Source organism: Cheilinus undulatus, linkage group 1 (genome assembly GCF_018320785.1).
Source record: "Cheilinus undulatus linkage group 1, ASM1832078v1, whole genome shotgun sequence".
Taxonomy (NCBI): Eukaryota; Metazoa; Chordata; class Actinopteri; order Labriformes; family Labridae; genus Cheilinus; species Cheilinus undulatus.
In genome coordinates this window covers 47,993,429-48,018,944 of record NC_054865.1, presented here as the reverse complement: position 1 = coordinate 48,018,944, position 25,516 = coordinate 47,993,429, and the positions used below count along the sequence as shown (strand labels likewise).

The 25,516-nt window shown below is 40.5% G+C and overlaps 1 protein-coding gene across 1 annotated transcript in view; it reads right to left on the bottom strand.

Moving 5' to 3' along the window:
• Positions 1-3,901, bottom strand: part of LOC121512191 (protein kinase C-binding protein NELL1-like) — a 419,636-nt gene extending 415,735 nt beyond the window's left edge. The window contains exons 1-2 of the mRNA XM_041791349.1: positions 3,769-3,901; positions 3,160-3,288 (exon numbers count right to left, since the gene is read on the bottom strand). Coding sequence (XP_041647283.1) covers positions 3,160-3,288; positions 3,769-3,817 — 178 coding nt within the window. The 5' untranslated portion in view covers positions 3,818-3,901. The remainder of the gene's footprint in view (positions 1-3,159; positions 3,289-3,768) is intronic.
• Between the last annotated feature and the right edge of the window lie 21,615 nt (positions 3,902-25,516).

Below are 25,516 nucleotides of genomic sequence, written 5' to 3'. Positions count from 1 at the left end.
TTATTATGAACAACCACATGAGGAAATGTTTTGTCAGTAGCATCTTAACACAACTCAGCAGTAGAGAAATGAAACTTAAATATAAGGCGCAGTTATATAAGGGTGGATACAGAGACTTAAACTTTTTTTTTCTTGATCTTACTCACACACAAGTTCAATATGCCATCACAGATTTGCATTAGCAGGAGGGAGCAAGTAGCACCTGAATGTGCATTTGAATACATTTTCTCATTCAATTTTGTAATAATGTAATTTACCATCACCACAAAGAGACAAAAAAAATACCTGATATAAATTTTAGGCCAGCTCTAGCTCATTGCATGTAAGAAAAATTCAACATCATGCATCCTTAGCATTTCTCACAACTCTGATGTTGTATAGACTAAGCGATTAATCAATTTATGAACACCAAATAATCAGTACATGAACATGCAATAGTTGAAGGGAGTTTTGAGAGATGCATCAGTTTAATTGGTATGAGCCAATAGTATCAGTTGCCAATGTTTATCTGTTGTGTCCTGCACAACAGATAAACAACCACCTCATCCTCTCAGGACACCATCATCCAATCAAATTGATGCTTGCATCCATTACACCTTACTACTGAATCAGTCAAAGCTTTAATTCCCACATGTGGTGCATCTCTTGCAATAATCAGTAGTTTCAGCTCTAAAAAGAGTTGTGAATTTTTAATGCAGCTATTCCTTGGTGTTTTCCTGAAGCTCTATTCAAGAGTAAACTAATATCAATACCCAAAGACTCTCATTTTTCAATCTTTCCCTTTCATCCTTCTCTCTCCCTCTTTCCAGAGCATTCGGAGAAATGTTGCTGAGTGAAGTTACCATCTGACACTAGAAATACAACAACACCACTCTGAACAGTGTTATGTCAGTTATTTAGAACTGTTTTCTTTTACACTGACTTCTCTCTTAGATCCTTTCTTTCTCAAGGCTCTGAACATCCCAGCCACACGATGGGTGCCCTTCAAAGTCCTCACACTGTAACACACCTAACGAGACATTAACCAGCGGTTGTTAGGAGTGCACAACCCTGGATGTCCTTGGATACAGTGGAGGTGCTGCAGAAGTGTGTGTGTCCGGAAAGAGTCTGAGCATCTGCTGCCTGCATGGGACAAATTAAATGTGGAGTAATTACGGAGAGGAGGCTCCCTGGGGTGCTTCCATCTCAGCATCCCGGTGAATACTGTGAAGCCAAAAGGTGTGGCTCTGCATGGCTTTGCTCAAAGGAAGTAATGAAAGGCATGCATGTGTGGATTCAGACGCGCCATACCCATTCAATCATTATGCAAAATGACTCATAACTACATGCAGTCTGCAGGTAAAGCCAGACTTTACTATTAAAAATGCTGGATAGTAAGTGGAAAAACACCAATAGTACAAAAAAATCTACCTTTGGGGAATATTTGTTATTTTATAAAGCATTTTTAATTTGATTTTATAAAGTAAGCTACATTTTAGATATAGAGGAGAATAAATTTAAGATAGCAGAAATATACAAAAATCTTTGCCTTTATTTTCTTGCTTTTAAGAAGCGTTGTTTGCCCTGTCATTTTGTCCAATTCAGACCTAACAGGGAGGATGTGATGGTGATGTTCACCATGCTGCTAAAGGTGCTTCTCTCCAGAAGGCAAGTATAAAAGAAAGCCTAACAAGATGATGGCAACAGCCTTATAATGAAGAGCCCAATCCTGCAGGGGGGGTGAATGCTAGCCCCGATCAGACCACCTCACCCTAGCTCTACTTTCCCCATCCTCTTTCTGCGCTCTCTCTTCAGACTTTAAAATAAGAAATAAGTATGTTTTGTTTGTGGGGGCATTGGGGGCCAGTAGCATTGTCACTACTTTGGAGTTGGCATGGTGGAGACTGGGTCTGTTGATGCTGCTGTGTCTGAGATGACCGCCCAGCCTGCCTGAGGTGTCGTGCGACCAACTGGACACATCACCGGTGAAAGGAGGTTCCCATTTGACTAAACCGGGGATGTCCTGGCTCTGGCTGTCCGTCAAGGTGAGGAACGAGGTCATAGCTGTTTTATGGGCATAGGTGGAGTCAGGATGTGGAAAACAGGGCTTAAGCCCTGAGTATTTACTCAAAAACTGTAAAATTTAGCTGGTAGGTTTCTGATTTAAGTTATGATACATGAAAGCCAAATGAATTAGATGATAATAAAAAATGAGGCCAGTTTATCCCATGAAAATTTCATTCTTAAGGCCAAATTGACAAAATCTAAAACTTTTAACACCTTAAACACACACAACAGCATAAAAAGTACTTATCCACCTTGTTCTAAATCTGAACTTTACTACATTCTTATAAATATATCTCGAATTAGACATTTTTTCTGGGGGTTTTCATGTGCAAACCTGAAGCTTTCAAGCTTTATTCCTCTACCTGATATATAACTTTAAAAATAAACTGTTTCTGCACTTTTGAAAATAAATTATCCTTACATATTGGTTTCGGACACTTTGAGAACTATTGAATGATGTTGGCTCTAAAGGATGACTTTTTTAAGCAGAACCGATTGATTTTTGCCCAAATGATGCATGGTTTTGTTGGCGTTTAAAATCTCCATTTGTACTTGAGCTGGCTTTAAAGTGGTGTGTTAAGCAAACATTTCTGGAGGACCGTGACTCTCCATCCAGACTCTAGGTTTGGGCTAAGCCCCTTATATTTGACGCTTTTGGCTCTGTCCTGGTTGTGAGGTTTCTTCACCTGTGTTTATGTCAAATGACGATTATACGTTGTTTTAGATGATAATCTGTCAGAAATATGTGTTAATGTAGTGATTAAAATGGAGATAAAAGAGGGGTCTGATAAAGAGAGCTACAAAATGATAAGCATTTAGGATGTGGAGAATTATTTTGCATGATGTAACTGAGATTTTACTCAGTTTAAAGACTTGTCCCACTGATTTTACATGTTCAAACATGCAGAAATGGCACCACTCTCCCCATTTCACCACCTTGACCTCACTCTAACTTGGCTCTCCCCTCCCAGACACTCGTCTACCTTGACGCCCCCGCCTGTATATGCGCGTGAAAGCAGCCATGACACAGAAGACAAAGGCATTTCTGAACTTGGAGCAGCAGGGGGCTAATGTGGAGTGAAATTGAGCGCGTGCGTTGAGAGTGTGCCTCACCTCGGAACAGGAAGGCTTTGCTGCTGTTGTGAAGCCCCGCCACTTGGGTAATTCCATAGGTGGCATTAGCCAGGTCAAGTTCATTGATGATATCAATCTGGTAGTCTTGATCTGATCCGAAAGCCAAAGCTGCGCGAGAGAAATGAAGGTTAGATGATGTCAGGCTGAGAGGATTAAATCTGACTTAAATTCTAATTCATTAAAAAGCAGGCACGTGCTTCTAAAAATGTCTGGTGGAGAGAAAAAGTCACGCAGTTTTTAATGTAAAGGCTTGATAACGATGCCCACTAACGTTCACTGTAAGTGCCCGCAGCCCACACCTGTGTTCTCCATGGGCTCTGGGTGCACTGTGCGCGCGCCTTTAGGTATAAAAAAGATGCCTTTTACTCCACCTTACCTCACATTTATCCATTTTAAAAGACCAACTCTAAAAACTGCAGGAGACTGAAAGAGTAATATGCTCCATTTCCAGGTCGATACCAGAGAAATCTAACATGCGAAGTTGCGCGTAAGGTGCATCAGATGAGCGTAAAACCCGATAAGAAGCGCGTGTCAGCCGCAACAAAATTCCTCACCGCGTCCAAACAGTGCCACGCGGGATGTACTCACCTGGTTTGGTGAAAAAGAAAAAGGAAAACAAAGCCACGTAAATATCCATTTGTGTTGGAGTTGCGCTGTACAGAGTCCTCAGTCGTGCGCTCCGCTGCGTATCCACACTAACCCGCTCCGGTCTGCTGTGCGCTGCTCTCACCTCAGCTGAATGTGGAGGAACGGAGGAACGGTCCACCATGCAGGAGCAGGGGTTCCCTTAACGACCAGCTGGACGTGTTAAAGCTCTTCGAATGAGTCTGATCTGTCGCCGCGTGATATTAATACTGAAAGACGAGCGTGTTTATTCAGGAGATCAATAAACCGAGCAGCAAGCGAGAAATGCGTGAATATTCTCAGCCATCGATCTGCTAAGCTCCCCCCGCGAAGACATCAGAAACTTCCAATTTGTGAGGTGAGAAAAAGGCTTTCAAAGGAAAGTGTGCGAGTGGAGGATATGGGAATTCTCTGTTATGGATAGGTATGCTGCTCACACTTTTCAAAGAATTCCCTCTCTCTTTCTCTCGGGACAAATTAACTACAGTGCAGCACACAAAGAGGAGCACGTTTTATGAGCTGTGTGAGGAGAGTGCAGTGTGCAGAATCAAGTGTTTGCTCTATGTATCCCAACAAAGACACAAAAATGACTCACACTAGGGCTGGGCAATGTGTCGAGTTTATAAAGATGTATGAAACATTTTCAAAGAGAACAGGGTGGCTTTATGTTGATGCTGATACTGCCAATATATGCCGGGGATAATGCTCAGTAAAAATATATATTTTTTTACAGTGCTGACCTCAGGATCATCTGTTGAAATACTCAGTCTAAATGTCCGGTTATCATTTATTTATTTCATCTGACAGGGGCACATTTAGGTCAGGCAAGATAAGATAAAACTGTACTGATCCTCGGGTAAAATCCTGGCATGGCGACTCAAGACAAAAAGAAGTTGGTTAAAATATAAAAAAGATGAAGAGTTTGAGATTGTGGGCAATCTCCTTCACGCTGTCAAAATTGCACAAATGTGTTTGCAGCATTTGTAGAAGTGGGTGGCACTGGCAAGGGTTTTACTCCCCTCCTCACCCACTGGTTTCTGCTAATCTGTGTGCATGTGGATCGGTGTTGCTCTTGTTCTGATATGTTATTATATTCCGCCCACTTTTCAGAGTTCTGCTAATGTATTTGGCCAATTTTTTTTTTTTTTTTTTGGAGGGACTGCATATCAGCCTAGTCGATTTGGGCTGAAATTAATCATTTTGCTGGTTATCTATATCAGCATTGTATTTTACCAAACCTTGAAAAAGTGCACCACTGTGACTCCACTGCAAAGTCTGTCCCTGCACTGAGACTGATCAGCAGACGGATGTTTAAAGAGGGGGTATTATACTTTTCTGATTTTTAAAACATAAATATAAAGTCACAATGTTGGGTGTCCATACTCCATGTATGCAAATTTTCAAACTGCAAGATAAATGTATGTGGCAGAAATCTTGGAGCATGTAAACTGATGATAACAGTTCGTTGAAAATCTCTCCAAGATTCTCCCGAGACAGGATTTCAGCGGAGCGAACATGGAGTGAACTGATGAGGTCATCGAAACATCAGCTCCTGAGTGGTTCGTGGTTCGTCGAGGCAAAAAACTCTAAACTGCCCTTTTAGGTGGAAAAAACACACTAAACTGCCTCCTTCAGTGTTCTTCAGTGGTGAGAACGCGCTGTATGTGCCCTTTTTTTTTCTTTTCGGCCCTGCCCTTGAAAAGTCAGTGCACGCCACTGGTATGAGATGGAACAGCTCACTTGCAGAGGAATGGTTTAAGTATGGTATCTGCAATAATCCTGATAACAAATATTTATCAGTCAATATAACAGAAACTGACACATAATATACATGCTGTGGCATTTAGATGCAGCAACATTAGCAGGCTACATAAACTAGCATTAGCTTATTACCAACAGGATAAAACGTCATATAACATATTTTAAATGTGAACACACACACTGCCTGTGGCTGAAAACATCATATAACATGTCTAACAAGCATCTTATTAACTAAATATGTACAATGAACTGAAAAACAAACTTACATCTTCTCATGGATGCATACAACGTTCATTCCTTGGCAGTCAGGTCTGGGATAACTAGCTAAGAGAAACGTGAGCAGCAGAAAAGGACCCCAGTCCTTGCTGAGTCGTCCATGCTAATGCCTTTTCATTCTCCTATCTCACCTAGCCAATACTGCCCCCTTGTGGGCATTCAGCACAGATTGAGTACTGTTTATTTAAAGCTAAAAATGTGTTCTAAGCATTTTTTTTTGTCATTGTACTCAAGTTTTTAGACACCCATCTCTGCACTTTTCCCAGAATGCCTATGGGCGTTAGAAACTTTTGCACAATGAGTGAAGTTAGTAACTCAGGACGTCCCATCTGTGAGGACCAACTTAAACATGTAAAGGAAAATGTACTAAACTCTCTGGAAGTATACTTTCTAGATTAAAGTGCACCTTTCAGTCGGGCTCGACTGATTTATCTGCCGGCAGATTTAAAGGGATATTTCAGTCTTTTTTTTAAAGGGGACATGATATGCAAAAAACATTTTTTTAGGCATTTCTGACAAAAATATGTGCCCCTGGCCTGTCCACAATCACCTCAGGTACCAGAAAAATCCACCCCTTCTCTCTCTTTCTCCACCTTTCAGAAAATGTGTGCTGAAACAAGCCCTTCACAGATTTTCCCCTCATGATGTCATGTGAGGAGTTAGCCCCGCCCCCAGGTTCAGTTGGCCCTCCCCACTTGGAAGAAAGTTCCTTCCTCCTCTCCTGATCTTCCCCATAGCTGGCAGAGGATCAGGATAGCCACATCCATCATGCGACATCCATTTCCTGAGAGGGGCGTGTTCAGGGGTGGAGTCAGACAGATCAGTAACATTTAAACCCACAGACAGTGAAACGGCTCGTTTGAGGGCTGAAACAGAGTGGTTTTTAGACATGCAAAAATCCTACACTGGAGTGTTTTTTCAGCAACAAACTTCACAGGCATGTTTTGGGGACCTCTGAGGCCAATATAAACTCTTCTTTAAGGGTTAAAATATGTCCCCTTTAAGTTGAGTCATTTGACGTATAGTGCTCGGTGATTATGTCAAAAATCAAAATCATGATTAATTGAACTTTTAACCTTGATTAGAATTAATAAATGATTATTCCACCCCCAAGCTCCTACCCTGTTTGTTCTATAATAATAAAAACAAACTGAAAGGAACAGACACAGACCAAAAATGTGTGGTTATTTATTGAAACCATTTCGATCAAAACACACAACAGCTGAAATAAAAATATTTTTTGTAAAAAGTCTAATTTTCCAAGAGGAGTAGAAAATAAACAACTTTTATTTCTTGCAGAAAAAATACATTTTTTCATACTGTTGTATAAAAACTAGAAAATATCCTTGCTAATCCCATTGCACACTCAGCTCCATGTTTGAGTTTTAGTGGACTGGATGGGAATGAGTGCATGACTAGCACTTCTTCTTCTCTTGGGTTTACAGTTTGCTACATGCCTTGCAACACCTGGCTACCCATCACGTACCTACACAGCCAGTAGTTTGTTTTTAAGGGGTGGTAGATTAGTAGATAGAGAAATAATTGACACAGCCAGGTTTATTTCAGTTGGAGGCTCTAAATGTCAGTTTTGATTATTTTTCGATTAATTGCCCAGCCCTAATTTCAGGCACCTAGCGGTAGAAGTAGCATTAGCCCCCAAAGATTTCGGTGAGCATTCTCCTTTAAGAAGGACTCACTGGTTGCACGGGCCAGGCAGCTATAGGCTATACAGCTTACCAGATGAGTGTAGTTTCCCTGTGGAATTTAGCAAGTTTTTGGTAAAAATGAACAAAACAATTTTGGCTCAAACATACACACTTTTAAAACTTTTGAAGCATTTTATTTTCTACCCAGAAAGCCTCTGTGTTTTTGTCACTATTTTGCAATTCCAGCTTTGGTTACAAGTTTTTTGTTCTTGCATTGCAAAATAGAGACAAAAACCAAAGGCTTTGTGGGTAAAAAATTAAATGCTTCAAAAGTTTTCAATAGTGCATACGTTTGAGCCAACGTTGTTTTGTGGCCACTTTTTTAAATTCTTTTTTTCTTTTTTCTTTTTTTTTTTTTTTTTTTTTTACGAAAACTTGCTAATTCTTGTCCAATATGCAAATATATCAAATCTAATTTTAGCTGATACTCTGGGATGCATACTGGGATGGTAAAATGTTACTAAATTGAACGCTGAGTAGAGGGGAGCAGGGAGCAATCACACAAAAAATAATTATGAATAATTGACAACCTCAATATATGAAAATGTTGCCAATGTTTTTGCACAATATGGAGGAAGTTTAGAGTTTGTTTATAATTTATAAAAGCCATTATTGGGTTCCTTAGACTTCTTTGTTGCCATGGAATCAAACAGGTTGCAGTATCTTTAAACCTTTATTCAACTATTCAAATTTGAACATTCTGGTCCTGTCACCACCGTTTATTTCTTTACAAATCTAGGGTGTTATTTATTGTGTTGGGGCATTCAGCTATAAAAATACTGAGATATGATTTTTGGTCTGTACTTCCCAGCCCTATCTCACATCTTTTACTTCATAAACCATCCCCCATCCCATCCTGCAGCTCCTGCATCGACCTCCTCTCCTCCCTGCCTCAGAGGGTCTCTGGGATTTATAAGCACCACGGCCCCAGCCCTCTTTCCTCTGGGGCCTGTCCTTATTGAGAACCATTAATCATACCCTCTGTGTGCCTGCCTCTAATTTGTGTACATTGTCAGTTGTCGGGGTAACCTGCATCAACACAAACTGCTGAAGGAGAGGGAGCAGCGCTGCCTACAGGGACTGTGGCACTTACGCTGTGTTGGAGGAGTGTTGTACACCTGGGATGGTGTCATGGCTGTTTTGGGATGCAGGTCCTCATTTCACCCTCTCAAATGAGACTCTAAACAACGACAGCAGCACTCGCTAAGAGCTGAGCTACCTACTGATCTTGAGCAGAGCATTCTTAAAAAGCTGCATGTTGTTTATGTTGTAGAGCATTGAGGAGAAGAGGGAGATTTTATTTGTTTTGTTTTTGCAATTAACTTATATATAATCGAGAAGCTGCACAAGTAAATTTGGACCACAAAAATAGATACACATTTTTTTGTCTCTATTCTGGATGACAGGTCAGCATGTTTAAGTCATGAATTCATTAATAAAATATGACCTAAAGCAGCACTTTAAGTCAAAGGAGGCATGAGTCCTTTTTCATTCTTTTTAAGAACTGATGCCTGCTGGCAACCAGGGTAGCTGCCCCCTGCTGGCCATTAGAGAGAAAAGCCAGTAGATGTATAAATCATAATCAGCTTTATCTATCAATCAATCAAATTTTATTTGCATAGCACTTTTCATACAAAGCAATGCAGCACAAAGCACTTTACAAACAGAAAAATAAATAAAAAGAAAGGGAGTATGACAGATTTAAAATCTGACAGGTACATGATGATTGGACACATGAGATTGTGGTAGGATCTGATCAGCGTGAGAGTGAACGCCCATAATCAGCTGATTGTCAGAGTGGGAAAAGAGAAAGAACGGAAAAGGGAGAGATGTGAACGAGTGGGGACTGAAGAATGAGCAGAAACAGTCATTCTAGTTGAACGTTCACTGAGCTCCATGTAATAGATCAATTACTTGCAGCATTTGAGTATGGTTAATAGATGAAGTAAAATTAGTTATTAGAACAGTTAAGTAGATGTATTAGTGTAAATGTGCATGAGAATTGGGGCATTTTACCATTGGGCCTTTCTGCAGCATTGAGTTACAGTGAATAGATTAGTTACTTGCATTGTTTTGTACAGTAAAGTATGGCTGTATGGCAGTAAAGTAAGTTGTAAGTATGGCAAGCAGATTCATTAGTGCACACGTGTGCATTTCAAGTGAGACATTTACCACAGTGAGCTTTCTTACAGTATTTGAGAAACGATAAAGCAGTAAGAGATGGTACATGATATTTTACATAAAGCAGGGCTAAGGTGCTTGTTATCCATTGTGCCAAGGAGATTTTTTAAATTAAAAAATTGAAAAATGTTAGCTCATTCTGAATTTGATGGCAGCGCATCTCAATAAAGTAGGGACAGGGCCTTTTTTATCCACTGTGTAGCACCCCCTCCTCTTTTAAGAGTAGTCTGTAAAGGTCTTAGAAGTGAGATCAGTTGCTGGAGTGGTGGGAGAGGAATGTTGTCCCATTCTTGTCTGATGTGAGATTATAGCTGCTCAACAGTCCTGATTCTTATTTGCCTGATTTTTTTTTTTTTTTCTTTTTTTGTTTGCTGATGCACCGAATGTTTTCTGTTGGTGAAAAGTCTGGACTGCAGGCAGGTCAGTTAAGCACCCGGACTCTCCTACTGTGAAGCCATGCTGTTGTGATGGATGTGGTATGTGGTTTAGCATTGTCTTGTTGAAATATGCATGGCCTTCCCTGAAAGAGACGTTTTCTGGATGGGAGCAAATGCTCTAAAACTTCTTTGTACTTTTCAGCACTAATAGTGCCTTTACGGATGTGTTAGCTGCCCCACCATAGGCTCTAATGCAACCCCATACCATCAGATATGCAGGCTTTTCAACTGTGCACTGATAACAAGCTGGGTGGTTCATCTCCTCTTTAGTCTGCAGGACACAGCATCCATGGTTTCCACAAAGAATTTCAAATTTTGATTCATCATTTATCCACTGATTTTCTCTGCTGGTATCCATGTCTGGTTTCTGTAATGTGTATGGAGAGGGTGCTGGACAGTTTAACATCTGTGGGCTATACTGTCAGCAGCAAACAAATGTGTCACATTTAATCTTATGTTAATATTAATTATCAATCTAACTCCTTTTTGCTTTGAAGAGTGTTTGTGCTTCTTTGTGTTATGATGAATTTCACATATTGAGGGAGAAAAGATGTTTAGAAGCCGTCCAGCCTCACGCAGCTGCACACTGATAATGATTGGCTGCTGAGCAATTCATGCATTGTTAATTCTAATGTATTGATTTCATTGTGTTTATACCTGAATATGTTTTGGTATTGAAACACATTTTTCTATCATAATGATGATTTAATCTGGCTTATCTGTACTGCTCTCACACTTTCTTTCCTATATTGTTCTCTCTTCTGTCTTTCATTGAAGTTACGGAGTTTTTCCCCTTTCATTTGAACCCATCAGACTTTGCTGTGACCTCTATGCAGTCATCTTGTTGCTGTCAGATTTTGAAACAAAATCTGTCACTCTGCCTTTGTCAGCTGTCATTTGATTGTCCAGTTGATGGGACCCAACTCTGCCTGAAGTTTAAAGCTTGTCTCAGCTGAGAAATTACAACATTGGCTTTTTTTTAAAACCTTGTGCTCATGCTTTTCTTTCTTCTTCTTCTTTATCTGACAAGGCTGTTTTGTGGAAAGGCCATGAATGGGATCCGGAGCAGAAGCAACAGCAGTATGATGTTGGGTCTTTTTATCCCATTTGCATAGTTAAACAAATGCCATGTGCCTTCCAGTAAAATGATTCATAGGTTGACTTAAAGGGGCACGAAGGTCAGATGCCTCATCAGCATTTTTGGCAGGTGACCTTTCTTTCTGTGAACTCTGTTCAATTTGGATGTTTTTCATCTGTTCTCTCAAAGCTTATGGATACTGACCAAACGAAGCACTACCACCCCCCAAGTCATAAAACAGTGTTGAGCAATGTGGGAAGTTTGGGAACCACTGCGTTACCTATTTTCATGCGTGCGTAGAGCATAAATGAGCCTTAAGCCCACCTGAAGGGAACCAATGGGCAGAGAGGAGGATTGGTACAGCCCCGACTGTGCTCTGGATGTCCTTGCATGTTACCAGGGGCACGGGTAAATAATCTGTTAAAAAAATAAAGTCCACACCTTTAGGGCACAGTAAGGAGTGGATGTGGCCACTAAGCATGCCCAGGGTGATCAGTTCCTAACCTGGGGCCCGGGCAGCCTGACAGGGTGTGACAAAGATCTCAGGGGAGTTGCAGGGCCTTGTCTGCTCTGACATCATCATAATTAGGTGAGACTATGTTTTTTTTTAACAATCATGATAAGGAACATAATAAAATTGTGTATTAGGGCCTTCCTAAAGTTAAAAATATCAAGATAATCTGTTAATTTAAAGAAATACAATTAACCAAAGAATTTTAGTTTGAATGTTCTAATTTGAGGAACAAAAACTAAAAATATCCAAGTTTAAAAGTTGTACTTTTTGCCTTTAAAAACTTTTTAAAAATCAAGTTTTTAAAGGCATAAACTGATGACATTTCAAAGTTATACATTTTTGAGAAACCAAACTGAAAACAGTGGTTGGATAAACCCAGTTTACAGAAATGTGTCTTCTAAGTCCTGATAATAATGATAATGGGATGATTCTGGGCTAAAATCACAAGTAGTTCCTTACTAATCAGTCCCAGTAATAAATATCATTTGATCAGACTCAACATCAGGACTTGTGCAAGAATAACAACTGCTTTTGATTTTCTTTGGCTGTTATTATCTCAGAAATTATGAGTTTTAGTCCACGTAAATGTACAACTTTTAAAGTGAAAATTACATTGTTTTTTTCTTTTTAAGTGTTCAGCTTTTTAAATTGATTTTTTCCCCAAAAAATCAACAGATCTTCTTCTTTTTTAATTTCATTTCTAGAGTGGTCCTTATATGCTATCATGATAGTTTTTCAGCAGATCATTGCAAGAAAAAGTGCATGTAGATCTATTATGATGGGATAAGTCAATGAAAACAATTAAAACTGATGTTTAATTTTTCCAAGTGGGTCATGGAGGGGGGCTATGCTTTTCTTAGACAAGAAGGTGGGCCCTAAGGAAAAAAGGATGAGCACCACTGGCCAAGGGCACCCTCTGGATGGGAAGTAGGGTTGCTACAAGTCCCTGGTCGTCTTGTGGATGTCCTAAGAGCCCAAAAACCAGTGGTTGGTTGTAGTTAGCGGTGCTGTATAATCATGTTTGAATGTCTCTGTCAAATAGTCAGTCAAATAGTTGCTGCTATGTCAAAGCTCCACAATAAAGTATGCACTCTAAAACTCTGAAAATTGGTGAAAATGCAGAGCTTTAATGCTCCTCCTATTGTGCTATAGGTCATTCACTGCAAATGTGCACTGGCAAGGGGAGATGCTGAGCCATTATGCATTACCCATTCCATGCAAATTGGCCTTAATGCATCTAAAGACGAGGTTGGTAACAAATGGAAACAGGATTAAGAAAAGAGTCCCGTAGAGAGCTCTAGTAATAATGGTAATTATGATTTCTGTCATAATCCTGCAGTTTTAGTTGATCTTGTTAACTCCATTGCTGCATGAATCTTTCTGCAGTCATAGATTTTGAATGTTCTTTTTCTTTTTAAAGGGGTGACTTCAGATTTTACACTTTTTTTTTTAAAGTTGAAAAATGCAGTTCAAAGTGATCTTAGTCTGCTTATTTTGTACCTGAGTGTGATTGCTGTGTTTACAGATGTCCATACAAACAGGACCAAAGGGGACACCTCCTTATTGAGAAAGAATTTCCAGGTGTGAGAGCAGCATTGAATTTATTCACAGTCCATTTTCATCCATCTGATGTTCAGCAGAAATCACCCATCTGTGAGTGATCCTGACATCAAAATCTCTTGCTGTCCATAGAATTTAAGCCTTGCTGAAACCTTGATATGTAGATATCATATCACCTGCAAATCGATGTTCACTGGGCTACCGACACACTGATTTGTTGACACATTCTGTCTGCACCAAACAAACAGCATGGAAATTTCAGACAGAGCGAAACAGACAGCAGCAGCGAAAGAATGAGTGGCAGAGATATGAATGTGGGCAGGATTATCTCTATAATTTAGTCCCATTCTCTAGATTGCAGGATTGCAGCCCGGCCTCGCTGCTTTTCAATCTGTGCCTGTCAACACATTACAATGCCTCGCCATCGTCCCACCGTAAGGTCATCAGAAAGGTGCAGACAGACGACCCTATTCTATCAGGGAACGGCGAGCGAGACACCCAACTGCACACAAACAGAATCGACCTCACAAACAGGACTTGGAAAAGCTCATTCTCTGTGGGTCTGAGCTGCCTGACGGAGATGGAGGGCAAAGTTTGATATTTTTCTGAGCGGAGTAGGTTCACATTAAATCAACAGGAGGCGAGAGAGCTCAGTCACCAACTAATAAATAACATACCACAGCGCAGCTATTTTACATGATAGCTCTCTTTATGTTCCATTACAGTCTTTCACACTATGTTTTTATTCATCCGGTACATGCAGAAGCTGTAATTTGTTCACCTATTTCCAGGAATCGAGAGCAAAAATGTGCTGAATTTAACATAAATGCATCTATTTACCCCCACATCAGGTGACAGCTTTCATTTTAACATTTTTAAGCGGTTAACTCTTCAAGTGAAGCAAAAACAATCTAGTTTTCATTCAAAATGGCCAACTTTAAAAAGTTTTATATTTCAGGCTTAGATAGGTGAATGCAAATGTACTCTGGGAACACAATGGACATCGAGAAATCTCAAAAATGATGAAACAATCTCAGATAAGATTATAACTCTTGTCTGAATGCAGAGTGAGCCCCAGATCCAGTAACAGCAACAGTTGGATGAATATTTTTCACACATGTGATGAGTCTTAAAAGCTGTAACCTTGAGCTGATTTCTTCTTTAGAAGACATCTTTTAACTCGACACTGCTGACTGACTGACAGGAGTGTTGTAGATTTTTCCAAGGAGGATAAAAACCCAAAGACAACAAAACCCAAAAAACACAGTCATTGGCATATTTCAGTCTGGAAATTGATGCAATTTCTAAGGCTGAGAGCCATTATCCACAAATGAAGAAAACTTAGAACAGTGGTGACACTTCCCTGGAGTGGCAGGCCTACCAAAATTACACTCAGGGTGCATCAGTGACTCATCCAGGAGGTCACAACAGATCCCAGAACATCCAAAGACCTTCAGGCCTCACTTGGCTCTGTTAAGGTCAAAGTTCATGATTCAACAGTAAGAAAGGCTGAATCTCAATCTCCTCCTTAAACCCTGAGCACTTATTGACTTAACTGACTGCACCTGGAAAGTGATTGAGTGCATGAGGCTGCAAGGGCTCGAAGTAGAAGAAACAGAAATGGGACAGCCCTTTATTTTGTTGTTGACGGCGTCTTGCAGTACTAAAAACAAAGATAAAAACAAGCGTGCCTCTCCTGTAGACCTATTTTCTCAGTGGATGAAGGCCGTTTTATATGATATACTTACAGGAAATATACTTATTTTTTGCTCCATCAACCCCTTTTGCACCTTCTAAGTTTTTTGTTTATATTTTTGTTTTTTTCACTTCACTTTTATTGGATTTGCTAGAGTGCATCCCCCAGGAATCCCTGTCGTAAGTAACAATGCTATGAACTATAGGTAATTCCCACACGCTAATTCTGCAGATATGCCCACTCAAGGTGCATGAAGGGCTCAAAAACTCTGCGAGAGATCCCTCAAGCACTTTTCGATTTGACAGTGGGACAGCCCTAAGCCCTCACGGACTTAGCGGGAGGGCACCTCAAAGTCAGGGAGTGAGTGTGGACATTGAGATTGGGCCAAAGACACTGGGCAAAAATGGCATCCATGGGAGAGGCCAAGGCCAAAACCACTGCTCACAAAAAAGAAAAAGAAAAACACACAAGGACACACAAGGATTTGAGCCTTTTTGGGAAAATTTATTGGACTAACAAGACAAAAGTTTAGCAATTTGGAAGATGTCTGGCCCATTAAATCCAGAGTAAAACTAACAAAGCATTTCATTAAAAGAACATTACACCAACAGTCAAACAAGGTAGTGGTGGTGGTGTGATGGTCTGTGGCTACTTTAGGGCTCCAGGACCTGGACCACTTGATGGAGCCATCACTTCTCCCCTCTACCAGAAAGTCCTGAGGGAGAATGTGTGACCATCAATTTATGAACTCAAGCTTGAGCACACCTGGGTTATGCAGATGGACAATGAGCCAAACCACACCAGAAAGTCCACCTCTGAATGGCTTCAACAAAAAGAAGGTTTTGGAGTGGCCTAGTCAAGACCTAAATCGGTTTGGAGGGTTTTCCAGCATGGGTGGCCTGTTTAAAGGGATATTTCAGGATATTAAGTTGGGTCATATTAGGTACTTGGCTATAGCAGTGGCATTAGCCTCCAGTGATTTCTGTGAAGTTGCTCCTGTGTTATTAGGAGCTCAGAGAGATCTGTGGCATAGTTGAATTAGATGGGGACGTTTTATCTGCATGGTTTAACAAGTTGTACGTAAAAATGGTCAGAGAAAATATGTTGGCTGTACACTGTGTTGAAACCGTACAAAGCACTTCATTTCTCCCGAAAAAACCCTTCTGTGTCAGGCACTAATTTACAGTGCAGCTTTTGCCATTTTGTCTCCTTCCACTGTGCACTGATATCCTCTGATCAGTCGTGTGGGTCTGCAGGTTTCCACAGGGATATTAACACCTTACCAAGCAAAAAAAATCTCTTGAGTTATGAACAGACATTCAGTGGCACTAGAATGATCTACACTCATGTTCATATTTTGAAGAATGAAGTAATTAACTTGCTTATGCATCACACCGGCTCCCGTTGGTCATGGACAACAGTCACATGTCTGAGAAACACAATTTGCATACCACCAGACTTAAGACTTCTGACAATATCAAACACGTTTGATAATACCGTTAAAGCTCAAGTATGTAACATTTGATTAGAACTGCCTAGAATCAACTCTACTCCCCCTCCCTTCCTGTTCTTCTCCGTGTTTGAGCTCCCTAGCTCTGCCCCTCTTCTCACATACCTCCTCACTAATGTGCATGTCAGCTGAATCGAATACTGACAGTGGCAAAGCTCTCTTGAAGTGATTTTGCTCAGTTTTTCCACTGAAATCAATGGCCGAATCACAGGCAAGAAACACTTCCTCTCAGCATGAACAAATTCTACATGGGAACATCGCCAGTAACGCTGCCATTGTATCAACTTCTCACTGAGGTGAGAGGTTTTTTTGTGTTTTACTCACTGCAGGCTGGTTGGGCAGGGCAGAAACACTGCCAGTCTCGGTTGCAGCTAGTCTTCTGGCAATCAAGGTCTACTTTTCACCACCTCCGGTTAAAGCTTCTTAAGTAAGAGTACTCCAGCTTCCTGAGTGCTAACCTGACTCTCCACAACAAATTGTGTACTTGATCTACTTGTGATCTCCTTTGTGTATTTTTGACACATCTAATAATTTGTCTTGTTTTTACTTTCAGTGCCTCCAGCATCCTGCCAGTGCTTCTACCTGCCACCAGCCAGCCAACTCAGCTCCATTTGCTTTTTCCATTTTGGAAATAAACCACTTTCTCAATCTACCTTTGCTCATGCTCTGCTTCTTGGTCCTAGACAGAAAACGTCACATTTTTTAAATTCAGAATGTACTACATCCCCAAAGTAACATACATATGAGTATGAAATTTGTCAAAAACATGTTTTTTTAACCATATGCAAACAATAAAGAAGATGGAAATAGTAGAGGTCTAAAGAAAAAGGATTACTAAACTTCCAGTTCTGAAGCCATATTTTTCATTGGGACATTAAAGCCTTGAGAATGGAGCCATGCTGCTGTGCTGAAAGCCCATCATTAACCATTAATCACAGTGTTAAGGCGCTCACCACCATTATGCTCAAATGTGTCATTTTCAGCAGTCCTGTGGCTGTGGCGCCATGTTTGCCACCGCTCTGTGTGCAAGGCTTCAGGGTCTGACTTCCTTCCTCTGATAGAAATGAAATAATTTGAGTTATTTTCACTGCATGGATGTATAAAAAGCTTTCACAAGACAAGAGTCTTTTGCCCTGGTGGGTGAGAAAGGCTTCCTGCAGCTGTACATTATAGATAAGTTAACAGTCTCAGTTGCCACCTGCATGGTTTATCCAGTTATATTTTACTTTTCCAATTAAAGAAAGTTTTTGTTCAGCTGGATTCACTAATTGATGCAGAGACAAGCCCAGGTTGTACTTCTACAAACCACCATTGCATAAAGAAAACAGAGGGGGGGCAAATAGTAGATCACCTGTTACCTTTTTAATATTGACATGAACTCTCTGCATGTTACTGCGTTGCTGTTAAAGACCCTGTAAAGTGAATCCCAAAATCTGTGTCTTAAAACACTAGATATGTTGGAATATGGTTGCTGAAAACATGTGAAAACACTGAGATCTTCATGTGACTGAATTTTGGATTTAGACTGTTAGAAAGATTCTTACCTCTTACTTGGCTGGGTTTAATTTGGGCAGGGTAAATAGGTGGGTTGGTGATGTCACAAGCCCACAGTGGCGATTTAACCCGCCCCCTGAAGCTACAATGATAGAAAATCACAGAGCAGTTCATCTCTGTACAGTCTGTTATTGGTTGATTTCACTGACTTGAAAGAGAGTTAACAATCAATTAAATGCTGTTTTTGTTCATTCTGAGGTAAATTTTCCAAATCTATCAGCCACAGTGGGCTATGAGCTTTAAAAGCACCATAAAAAGACAGATTTGAGCCAGAAAACAGAAAACAGACGTCGTCTCTTCTCTGGTACAGAGCCAGGCAGCTACACTGTGATACAGGTCACAGTAAGGTCAAAGGGCAGGCTAATAGTGTTAGTGCTTTCCTCCTTACAAAATGCATCGGTCTAACATCAGCATCAGCTGATGGTGGTCTCCCTAACACTCATCGACCCATGGAAAAACTAGAACAGCACTCGGAGGGCGCAGACCTCCGCCATTGGCCCGATCTCCCAATAGTGAAGAATCCTTTAAAAACATTCCTGGATCCATCCCATGTGCCCCCCACCACCGCATTCGCTGATCACTCCCTCCCTGGTGGGGTGGAAACATGGTGAGGCAAAGCATTGGCTTTGCTACGGGTGAACTGTCATGGTGGAAGCATTGCCTGCCGCTGCCAACAGATGCACTGACGGTCTCACCCATGGTCTCACTGGATGACTGGAAGTCATGGCAGAGGGCGAATATTCCTCTATTCCTCCCAGCATTGTGAGTATTCTCGCTACAATTCGCTGCCTTTCTCTCTGTTATACTCCGACTCGTCTCCTCGACCGAGCATGCGTCTTTCAAACTCTATAAACTCCAAAACTTTGAATAGAAATACACTCAAAAATGCTGCTGGGATTGAAGTTACTCATGTCCGCCATCTCCTGGTGTAAAGTGGTAGCAGCGCAGACCTCTGCCATTAGCCCTATCTCCGAATAGTAAAGAATCCTTTTAAAAAATTCCTGGATTCAGACGGTGATCCGGATCACTCCCAAAATCTAATCAGTTCTTCCTTACGCCATTTCTGACATTTCCTGAAAATTTCATCAAAATCTGTCCACAACTTTTTGAGTTATGTTGCTAACAAACAAACTAACAAACAAACCCTGCCCATTACATAACCTCCTTGGCAGAGGTAAAAATGTGGCTAGTGCCGGTGTCTTGTTATTTATACATTTTTTATTGTAAAAGTCAAATATCTCTGTTATGATTAATGCTGATGCACCACACTGCTTAACCTCCTCCACCCCAGCCTCCTCCTTTATAGCATTAAGCTTGTTGCACCTTTATACTCAGATTCATGCTACCATGGTTTCATTGCAGCAGATGACATGGCTGACTGTAGAAACTTTACACTGGACCACAAGCAACGTGGATTCTGTGCCTCTCCTCTCTTCCTCCAGGCTCTGGGACCTTGATTTCCAAATGAATGGACCACCAAGCAGCAGTCCAGTCCTTTTCGTCCTTAGCCCAGGTAAGATACCTCTGATGTTGTCTGATTAGAGTGTGACAGGTGAGTCTCTAATACTGAACTTTTTCACAATATTCTAATTTTCTGAGATACTAAAATTTGGGTTTTCGTTTGCTGTAAGCCATAATCATCAGAATCAAAAGAAATAAACACTTGAAATATATCAGTCAATGTGTAATAAATCTATAGAATATATGAGTCTTACTTTTTTAATTGAATTACTAAAATAAATAAACTTTTTTAATGATATTCTGATTTATTGGGATGCGCCTGTATGTCGTTTGTTGGGTGACATGATGACTGACTACAGCCTGATCAGCTGCAACTGTTGGATAAGGAGCTCATTGTCTTCATTCAGTTGCTGCAGCACATTCTCATTCTCCTCTTTCTGATTCACCAGATGCTGCCAGGTTCCTCCATAGAAAGAAAGTGCTGTTTAAAATCCTGTATACTGGTAATACCAGTGGCCTTCTTAGTATGCTGAAAAACTTCATTATGAATGACCCTGACTTTCTCTCCCTCGTCTGCCATCATGATATTATGCTCTCTTCTTGGCTCCTCTCTCTGCTAGCTTTAATGCTCTCCACCTCCATGAGCTTCTCATTGTAATATCTCTCTGTCTGCTTTAACTCAGCCTCTGTAGCCTCATTCAGCTGCTGGGTGATGGTGAGACTAGTTATTTTTTGTCCCTCAGCTTGTCTGCTTCTGCTCTCTCTGTCTGGGCTGTGAAAGTGAGAGCCTCTTTCTGCAGCTGACTTTTGACTTTCTGCAGATCAGCTATGCGACCCTGCAGCTGCTTGGTCCCTGACTCAAACCTCTCCAAATTCTCCCTCAGCTCTGAAAGGTTCTTGAAGAATTCCTATTGTTCATGAGTCTGAGCATCAGCAGTGTTCTTTTCAACTCCATTTTCAGCTCCTCCTTGCAGCACTGGTTGACCCGAATGTCATCAGTGAGGACACTGAGCTCTTTTTCAAGAACAATTTCTTTCAGTGTAAAAATGCGAAGGCCTCATCCACTGGCATGATGTAGCAGCAATGCAACAACTCAGGTTTGTCTTGTAGAGTCATTTAGATCACATTTGCATCTCGATTACCTTCTTCAGTGGTTTCCTCAGCAGCTCAATCTCATGCTTCAGCTCTGTGACGAAGGCTTTTCTACCGTTCACCCTGGCTTCAGCCTCTTTGTTGAACGCAGCTCTTAGTTGGAGTTCAGCATGGGGCTGCTTGATCTGCTTCTGCAGTGGAGTTTCCTTCAGAGCTTTAGATGACATTTCTTTGCTGTTGTACACAGAGAAAAATGCAGAGAAGAGTACACCGACACTGCTTTAGCTTGGTGCAAATCTCTGTCCTGTCTATGTACATTAGAAAAACAAACCAAAAAATCAACATTGTTTAGGCTAAAGTGCATCAACTCTGGAAATTTTGAAAAAACACCTTTAAAATCCAGACCAAAGATTCACAAGGAGACAAGCTGAATCTTGCAACTGCTTGCAACAGCCCACTCTGTGATGTTCTGAACGCCTGCCGCTTCACACCACTTCAACAGAAGGAGACGATCCATTTCCACAGTCACTTGTTTTGATGTGATTTGTTTTTGAGTTACTGGGCAATAAATCTGTCTCTATAGCAGAGACAGTTCTGCACATTCACCGTTATTTATGTTTTTCATGTGTCATGATAATGACTAACACTTAAAGTGCCTCTAAAAAGTATTCACCCCCTTGGATGTTTTACCCTTTCATTGATTTTATAAATCAATCATGGTCAATTTAATTTGGCTTTCTGACAAGAAAAAAGTCATATTTAATGTCAAAGTGAAAATAGATTTCTACAAGTAATGCCATTGAATAAAAACATGTAACAAACATGTACTGTAAGACTTTACATACAGTGCCGAGAAAAAGTTTTTTGCATATTTATCACACTTAAATGTTTCTGATCATCAAACCAATCTGAATATCTCACAAAAACAACCCAAGTCAATACAAAATGCAGTTTCTAAATGATAATGTTATTTACTAAGGGGGAAAAAATCCAACCAATGTGGCCCTGTGCTAAAAAGTAATTGTCCCTTGTTGAATCATGAGTTAACAGTGGTGTTCCCAGGAGAGGTCGGCCAACCAAAATAACCCCAAGAGTGCAACGTCACAAAAGAACCCAGAATGGCATCCAAAGAACTGCAGGCCTCCTTGGCCTCAGTCAAGGTCAGAGTTCATGACTCAATCATAAGAAAGACACTGGTCAAAAATGTCATCATGGGAGAGTTCCAAGGCCAAAACCACTGCCGACCAAAAAGAACACCAAGACTCATCATGCATTTGCCAAAACACATCTTGATGATCCCAGAGACTTTTGAAGAAATATTCTGTGGACTGACGAGACAAAAGTTGAACGTGGAGGATGTGTGGCCAGTTGAATCTGGCATAAAATAACTCAGCATTTGATAAAAAGAACATCATGCCAACAGTTAAACATGGTTGTGGCAGTGTGATGGTCTGGGGCTGCTTTGCTGCTTCAGGACCTGGTCCACTTGCTGTGATTGATGGAACAATGAATTCTGCTCTCCACCAGAAAATCCTGAAGGCCAACGTCTGGCCTGCAGTTCGTGCCCTCAAGTTCAAGTGCTCTTGGGTTGTGCAGTAGGACAACAACCCAAAACATACCAGCAACTCCACCTCTGAATGGCTCAAAAAAAAAAAAAAAAATCGAATAAATAAAAATAAAAATTAAGGTTTTGGAGTGGCCAAGTCAAAGTCCAGACTTAAATCCAACTGAGATGCTGTGGTGTGACCTGAAACGGACGGTTAATGCTTGAAAAACTCTCCAATATGGCAGTTAAAGCAATTCTGCTAAGAAGAGTGGCTCAAAATTCCTCCACAGTGATGTAAAAGACTCATCACCAGTTATTGCAAACGCTTGATTTCACTTATTGCTGCTAAGGGTGGCACAACCAGTTATTAGGGTGGGGGGTGGGGGGGGGTGTAACTTTTCACATTGGAACAGATAGGTTTGGATTTTTCCCCTTAATAAATAAAATCATCATTTAGAAACTGCATTTGTATTAATTTGGGTTTTCTTTGTGAGATATTGAAACAGGTTTGATGATCTGAAACATTTAATGGATTTCTGATCACTGCATTGTTTTTATTTACATATCATACAGTTCCCCATCTTTTTTGGAATTGTTTACTCTAAGAGGACTTGGTAATGAGAGTAAAGTTGCACAGAAATTAGTGTAACTTTTCATCCCTGAAAAACCAAAGACCACTGAAGCACAGTAAAAAGCATGCCATCTTAACAATCACACGTTCCAGGCAGCCTTGGCAGTGTTAAAAGCCTCTCGTTGTGATCACATAGCTAACTGCTCTTTTATCTGTTTCTTGAAAAGCTTGTTATTTTGGTAAAGGACACTGCTGAAAATGATTGTTTGGATTTAAGGACAAATTGATCTGGCTTTCATGCCTGATCATAGCTGAGATGTGCCTTTCTGTACAAATGGAAGGCTTTCTCCTCTGTGTGCTTTCTCCTCTGTGGTTAAAACTGCAGGGTCGAGGTGAAGCTTCAGTAAACAGACTGTGTTGTCCGCCTTAGAGTGTTCATCCAGCCCGGCTTTAACAGGTCAAGTTGGGGGGGGGGGGGGCTGTGTGAGGGTCATAGGGCTGCACTAACAGGAGCTTGTAAAGCTGGGGGCTGCTCCTGAGGGACACCATAATGGCTCTCAGGAGAATCAATGCTTTAACTTTATTTTGTCAGCCACAGTTAGAGTCTGCTTGACCGTCACTCCTCCAGGAGCATGATTAATGTGCTCCTCCGAGGGACCTAAGAAAATACAAGAAAAGAGGGCTTTACTGGTGTTAAAGTGTGGTGGATGATGTTCAATAGGAAAGCTTGAGCTGTGAGTACAGCACAAAAGATCATTTCTGCACCTGTGTGTATTTTTGCACCACAATTTTAAAAATGGTCCCCTTTATTTAGGATGAAATGGTGAGATGGAGCCTTTTTTCCCTTTCATCCCAACTTGCTGGGAAAGTAGAATACGTTATGGATTAAACGGCCACCACTGCAGCAGAAGTGCTGTATTGTTCACGAAAAACTGTGGCCAAGAGGCAATTACCAGCCACACAGAAAATTCTCCGGACATGATGGTCTTGAATTGTCCCTGCGAGTTTGTTGGTTTGATTCCTTTGACAAATATAGCAGCACTTATCCCAGGCATGACCCAGTTTTGCTCTCAACTTTCTTCATGCAGAGGTAAACACGTTCACCAGAAAGAAAACAGTTGCAGGAAGCAGCAGCAGTGTGATCGGAATGACAACCCACTGCATCCTGGAGATCAGGTCTCTCGAACTGCAGACAAAAGCTTTCTAATGTGACTGGATTCAAACGCCTGAGACAAACAGCTTGGATAGCAACACACTGCCTGTCACTGACAAGTGCAAAGTTTGCTGCATTTTGTGGAAATATTTGCTAAAAACAGCAAAGTTATACAGTTCAGGAAATAAGTAAGAGGTTTAAAACATGAAGTTGTTACTTTAATATTACCTTAAGCTTTAAGCTTACCTATTTAAAGATTTATATCTGAATGAAGAGCTTTTTCCTCAGTGCTAGGCATAACACAGGGAAGGTATAAGGAAAATATGTTTGCATTACAACAAGCAATATCATAAGACATTTTAAAGTCAGACTCTTAAATTTGCATAAAAATGATGCCCTCCCATCACTTTGCTTTGCTTTGTGAAGCCCAAATGTTTCCATTTACAAGCTTTAAGTCAACTTGAAATATACTTTTACAGCATGATGAAAACAACTGCAATTGACTAACTTGTTGCAAAGACTTAAGACTTAGAAGGCAATTAAACACAATACTGAAGAATTTAAAAAATAATTAAAGTATTAATAAGAGCAGAATATGATCAAGCTAAACCTGTATGCAGGGCCACCCCAGGCCAAATTGATACCCTGCACAGACTCTGATTTGAGCCCCCCACCCCCACCCCCAAAAATTCTGTGCAATTTGCAATTTAGACTGAGTTAGTTGTATATAAAAGATATTGTAATTATGTCATCATCAAGGATGACATACCAAAAACGATCACAGATCTTTGAGCAAAACTAACTTTTATTTGTTAGAAAGTCATAAAAAATGATTGCTTTTAATGATCATATTCCTTCTTGCAATAATAAAGATATTTTTAATGTCTGTCTTTTTAAGATAATCAATGTGGGTTAATATTATAACATTAATCTCACTTTAATGGCTATCTTCCTCATTGGGGTCTTTTCCTCAAAATTAAACTAGAATAAACCAGCTGATCTTGCTCCCCCATCCCCTTCACACACATCCCTGCACCCCTCCCCTTCCGTCACACACAGCAGCTCATCTGCTTTGCTTCTTTCTCTTCCTTACTGTTTCTGCTCCTGTGTTATCACCAGTGGCCTTTCTTCTGTTAAATCACCTTAAAATATACATTTTCTATATTTGTTTTCACCCGTGATCTGAATTTATCTTTTTTATAGTTAAAACATGAAGCGCACAGAAGAGTAGAGCATCAGTCACAGATGTTTCATTGGAAGCAAGGCAACTTCATTAACAGAGCACCATTCTTTCTTAGATCAAACAAAATGCTATGGCTTCTATAACAAGGGGCATGATACAAAGCAAAAACAAGACATTGAAATACAAAATGCATTAAGACACAAGATTTTTTTTTTTCAAAAAATCATATAATCCGTACATCACTAGTGCTTGAAATTATGTTTTATTCTGATGTTTTTCTACTCTATTCAAATCAATATAATGAGGGTATTCCCACAAACTAAACACTGTCCTCTCAGCCATCTTGCTTGTTGAATCAGCTATCTTGTGTGTTTCTAAATTTAGATCAGGCCCAGCTTGATCCTACCTGAGCCAGGCATGTTCTTATGAGCCA